Here is a 6,000-nt window from a genome sequence, read left to right as displayed (position 1 = left end):
GTAAGCTCATCATTTGTAGTGGGCCCTACATTGGTAAACACTGTACTTCTAATTCATAGGTTAAACGGTTTAAATTTCAGACTTACTTCGGCAGCTAATATAAAAGGCTGCTTGTCATCCTGATTTTCCTAGCCAAAAACTGAAATTGGTGGAAGAAATCCTTCCTCCTACACCAGAAAAAGACAACAAGCATCACTGACTGAAGCAAAAGATACTTTTTTTTAATTCAAAGTGAATCTTGACATGATAGTACACCATCAATTCTAATTTGACACTCACCAATAAGAGTCACCAAGAAGGAACCCGCTTTTTGTGACAAAGTACGTAAGGCTTGGTCACATTGAAACTCACTGAGAACTAGAGGGGGAAAAGAAAACGACCGCAAACTGGTAAGACACACATTACATCCAAAACAATAATCATTTTCCCAATCCTCATATTGTTGTATATTGCACAGTGCAGTTGCTACATTGTCAAAACTAGTGTAGCATTTAAGTAAAATCAAAACAACAAAAAATCATAAAGCCACACAATCTACACACATTTAGAACAGTAACAGTTTTAAATTGAGCAATCACGTCTACATATTTGTGTCTAAATATATTAAATGTCAACCCGATAATTATAAAGGCGTGGTACGAGTTCTACCTAACAGGTGTCATATGAATTTAATTTATGTTTTTCAGCCCAGTACCCAAATGAGATGTTGAGACCCATGCTCATCAAAACATTAGGATTTGTGTCATGTGGAGACCTGAATCAAAACAGCTTTATTTACATGGACCTGACTCTTGGTATTGCCATATCATAGCAGTATTGATGTTTCTTATGAGGGATCAGTCCATACAGCCTAATGAAGGCACTATGTGAGTAAAGGGTCAATTTTCTCTCACTTTCTTGAGGAATAGTCCTCAGGCCAAGCTTTGTTAAACTTCAGGCTGCTGGCCAACATGTGCTCATTGTATCTGGGACTGTCTGACCCTCTAGTGACTTTGATGATGCAACTCTCCGTATAAGGCTGTGGGGGGCGGGATTAGTTCTGCTGAGATCCAAAGCAATCAACCCAAATTGGTGGTGGTGTGGGGGGGATTAGGGTTTAGTGTGGCAACGTGTGGACATCTCATCACAGGTGCTGAGCTGATGGGGGAAAAAACAAAGAGAAAAGACATGGGAATCGACAAGAAATGCCACACACCTCACAATTAAAATGGACAAAACGTATTTTTTTCCCTTTTCAAATCAACATTCTTAAAGGAATTGAATCTGTTCTATCCATTGTAATTCTAGGCGGCACTCCAAAAGCTGAACTCCCATGCACCTCTCTTGTTTTGTCTAAGGATCAGGGTTTGCCAACACAGTAGCATATCAGACGAGTACACAAAATACACCCATTTCTTAAGCAACATAGCAAAACCATTACATTGTAATACAATAGAGTAGATGCATCAGGAAGGGGGCAACTTTGGAACTAAACATTGAGTAGGACAGTCGATAAAGCATTGTTGAAATAACTCCTCACTGTCTGACACACATGGTGAGATATCAACCTATGGTAATAGCTGCATACAACAAATCCTGTAGACATTCTGATCCAACAAAGAAACACGAGAGAGAGAACTCTGTGTAGCCGTCACAAATGCAACAAAAACGGTTACAGTGTCACATCTGCAAACCAAAAGGCAAAAGACACTTTTGAGTTTCACAAATACATTCACGGTGTGAGAATAAAGCTTTGCATTTGTGTCCATTTCAGGCCCTATGTTCGAGTACTGCACGGTGTTCTTGGTGAGCATAATTAAAACATTCCCTGACTTGTACTTTCTTAGGATTCTGTAAAAGAAAAGAAAAACGGAGATTGTTTTCAGACCTAATTTTATCGAATAAACAAAGAACTTTGGGGTTTTGTGATCTGAAAGCAGGAGCTGATCCCCTCAGAAAGAGCTAGTCTACAAATTTCCAACTGCTTGGTATCAACGCAAGACGTAATCTGCCAGCCACTTGTTTGAAGAAGGCACTAGTTGTACAGTACAAAGAGTGGCAAATACAGTCCGATAACGGAAGCAAAACAAAAGCTGTGTCGAGACACGCCGGTCGTTGACGACACACCGGTTACAGAATCCAACGGTGAACCCAAACTACGCTTCAAGATGAAATACTGATGCTAAATGCACACGCACAAAAACACACACGCACGCACACACACCAAAAAAGCAACAGGATAAAAAAGAAAAAAACAAAATAACTCATACTTCCATTACAGCAGTTTACAATCACTTCAAAACAACAAAGCCAATATACATAGGCACTAGCATATATGAATACCATTCAGTATACTCTATGATCAAAATAAACCCACTTCTATTGTATCTAGTCATCAGAACTACAATACAAACATAAGAATTGCAGGGTGGGAACGAGATTAGTCCTCTAAATTCACAGCTACGGAAGTGGCAGATAATCAGTACATAGCAGCGTATTATCTATACATTCCAAATACAATTCGCCAAACAAAGCTAAGAAAAATAAAACCCTCAACCTCAGTTGTTTTTGTTTTTAAAATAGAGATCTCATAATATATTCCAATATGTTGATAATTGCAACAGTATGCTGGAGGTGAAAGGAGAAATAGTAGTGACCATGCTTCAGAAATGATTAATGAACAGTCTTTGGTGCTGATTGGAGTAAAATACCAGCTGATATAACAGGTAAAAGGATTACAACACACGCCAGGAATCAAAAAACACAAAACCAAAAGAAAAACAAAATCAAGGCTATGCATCAACCCTGAAGGAATGTATCGAAACTGATAAACGACAAGCTTCAACACATGGAGAAAGGTTTGTCTCACACGGATATTTGAAGAAAAACAAACAAAAACGGTTATCAATACACCTCTAACACTCAATAGCCCAGCGATTATACCGTACTGTGAATTGTTATTCCAAACACTGAAAAGCATTTTTGAAAGTAAAAATGGCTAATGTCTAAATCGCTTTGTTTGTTTTTAGTCCATGCCACTCCCAAGAATCTAAAACATAATAACGCATTAATGCAGTATAGCCTAAATGCAAAACATAAACACGGCAACCCAGAGGCTATCTAGATTGTATTGCAGTTACAGTAAACAGTGACAATACTGTTATGAATTAAGTACTATAGTGAATAGAAATCGATTATCAAAATATCAAATCACTCTTTATGTACATAAAAGCTCATTCAGTCAAAGCCCTAAATGTGCAGCCTCTAGCTAAAGTAAATCCATACTCTGAGTTAGAAAGCCGAAGTCCTAACATTTGCCGAAAAATGAAAATGATAATCACAAGCATAATCCTTGCATCTCTCCGCTAAGCCCATCGCGTTCAAACGAGTCTGAAGTTCAAGTGCTGCAAGCCCATTTTACATTTACAATCCTAGAAACTCCTGAAGTAACGTCGTAGACTCCGTTTTTTTTAAGGCACTAGAAGATGTGGGCAGCGGTGGGTCTGCCCCGAAACAACACATAGGAACGTTAAATCCTGGTTAATACAGACTGGGATGGCTTGACGAACGCGGATCTGACGGGCTAGCACGTGCTACAAGGCAACAGAGATAAAGGGAGGCTGAACAGCCCGAAGACAACGACGACAACAAAAGATCCCAGCCTCAAATTATTTTGATATTCTTTACAATACAGAAACAACAAATGACAGGAGGTAATGTGCAAAGGACACATTCTGAATTCAAATTTCCTAATCGTCGTCATTTGTGAATTCGTTCGCTATTATATATCGCAAAGCGCTCTTATAAAGCTTTGCCGTTTTTTGAACCCATCATTCCTCCCATCGACCATTATGATTTCGCAGGAAAGTCTTTCTGAGGCAATTAAACACAAGCGCGACTCAAGACGTCGTTGACAGAGGCCATAAAATGTCATTATCCTCCCATCACAATAAATCATCTTCATCGGCGTCATTACTTTTTTGTTTTCCTTTCTCATTCTCCTATTATACATCGCTATCGACGCTCCCTCTCTTATACCATATTTTCCACGTCGTCATCAAAAATGTCCGTTTTGCGCCCGGCTGCTGGCCCGGCCCGCCCAGGTCCCGGCCCCGGTCCACTTCCCATTCCCCTTCCGCATCAGGACGTACTGCTGCTGCCCCGTGCGGCTCCTCAGATATAGGAGAACTGGTGGTGGTGGCTGAGCTTGGTGGGGCTGAGGGGGAAGCCGGTGTAGGCAGCAGGCGAAGCCATGTAGGGGTGAGGCGGCAGGGGTGCCGGGAAGTGGGGCTTGAACTGGTGGGGGTGGTAGGCCGGCTGGTGGTGGGGGTGGATGGTTGGGGATGGCAGGAGGCGGTGGGGGTGGGGAGGCAGGTGTCCAGGGTGGTGGGGGTGGCCACCGAGGCCCAGGGTCACCTGGTGAACTATGGCGCCGCCCTGGGGATGGGAGAGGCCATAGCCGGGCTGGAGGAGAGGGGGTGGAGGCGGGCGAGAGGGCAGGATGGGGTGGGGGTGGTGGGCGCCGGCGGGGGGGAGGGGCCCCGTGCCAGGGTAGGGCAGCAGGGCGTGTGTGGGTAGGCCCTGGGTGTGGGGGCCGGCGGAGGAGTGCGTGGGGCTGCTGTGGGACAGGTGCGTGAAGGGGTGCGTGTGAACGGTAGGCGGGATGTAGGCGTGGGGCCGCAGCGGGCCATAGTTGCCGTTCCACTCTTTGCTGCTGTGGTTGGAACCGTACTGCACCTGAGAGAGAGAGGAGAGAAAGAAGCACAAAAGGGCGTTAGAGGCCCGCTGTCTCCCCACACTGCTAAAGCTGCAGTCTTGGTGGTTTTCAGCAGTTTGTTAAAAGGCTCAATCTGCCATTCGAATGTGAATAAAAAGGGTAGACAAAGCAAAAGACAAACAAACATTTGACTGGAGACATTTTAACAGAGCCCTTGAAACAGGGACTGACATGAGAACAGAATTGCATTATGGTCGCTCAACACCAGGCTGAAATCATTTTCCCCAAAATGTCAAATTCATCTGCATTGACACAGTTTGTAATGGAGAATGTGCACATGCATGTACACAATGGGCCACAACAAATACATTCCCAGGGCTGAATGGGGAATTGGACGTTTTAAGGCTAGCCTCATTGTCTTTTATGCAGCGTACAGCGGCATCACTCCGTGTTCAACTTTGCAGTAACAGAAGGTTGTTTTCCACATCTGTCCATTTCTGCTGTTTCTCAGGCATCCCACCAACTATAGCCCAGTGGCTTTGGGACTTTTCTCAGAGGACAATTTACAAATAGATGTTCTTGCTACCCACAAGTGATTTTGCAGGCTGTGTTGTTTAAGCTTATTAACTCTTTACTCGAGTTTATTCCAATACTCTGGCAGGGGAAGAGTTAAAAAAGGACCTTCTTTGTAGACTACTAAGCACCACACACACACACACACACACACACACACACTAAAGAGAAAGTAAAGTAACCGAACACACCTGTCCAAAGCCCAGAGGGTGGTGCTGCTGCTGCCCCAACACATTCTGGTGGCGGGGCAGGAGGGGGACGGAGGGGAGGAGGGGGACGGAGGAAGGCGCGCTCTGTTGTCCGGCAATGCTGCAGCGTCCTCTGGACTGGGACCAGGACTCTGAGACTGGGAGAAGAGAGGAGAAGACACAAATGAGTCTGAGGGAAAAGACACACCGCAAATATAACTGAGATAAGATGGCAGTTTTCGGTGTTGTAGTCACGTCGTCACTATATCTCAAGTATGAATGGTAAATGGCCTGCATTTATATAGCGCTTTTATCCAAAGCGCTTTACAATCAGTAGGTAGTCTACATTCACCCATTCATACACCGATGGCGGCAGGCTGCCACGCAGGGTGCCTACACACCATCGGGAGCAAGGAGGGTTAGGTGTCTTGCCCAAGGACACCACGACAGCAGCTGGGAGGGAGCGGGGATCGAACCGCCAACCCTTGCGTCATTGGCCGACCCGCTCTACCTCCTGAGCTAAAGTATGAGTCCCCAGTGTTT

At 44.4% G+C, this 6,000-nt stretch overlaps 1 protein-coding gene across 2 annotated transcripts in view; it reads right to left on the bottom strand.

Moving 5' to 3' along the window:
* Positions 1-200: 200 nt before the first annotated feature.
* Positions 201-6,000, bottom strand: part of LOC310793173 (homeodomain-interacting protein kinase 3-like) — a 51,283-nt gene continuing 45,483 nt past the window's right edge. For both annotated transcript variants that reach the window (XM_083654930.1, XM_083654931.1), the window contains 2 exons: positions 5,461-5,615; positions 201-4,716 (listed from right to left, as the gene is read on the bottom strand). In XM_083654930.1, the coding sequence (XP_083511056.1) occupies positions 4,153-4,716; positions 5,461-5,615 (719 nt within the window). In that variant the 3' untranslated portion in view covers positions 201-4,152. The remainder of the gene's footprint in view (positions 4,717-5,460; positions 5,616-6,000) is intronic.

Source organism: Poromitra crassiceps (assembly GCF_964638095.1).
Source record: "Poromitra crassiceps genome assembly, chromosome: 18".
NCBI classification, from domain to species: Eukaryota; Metazoa; Chordata; class Actinopteri; order Beryciformes; family Melamphaidae; genus Poromitra; species Poromitra crassiceps.
The sequence above is the reverse complement of the archived record's forward strand: the minus strand, read 5'-3'. Positions and strand labels throughout refer to the sequence as shown.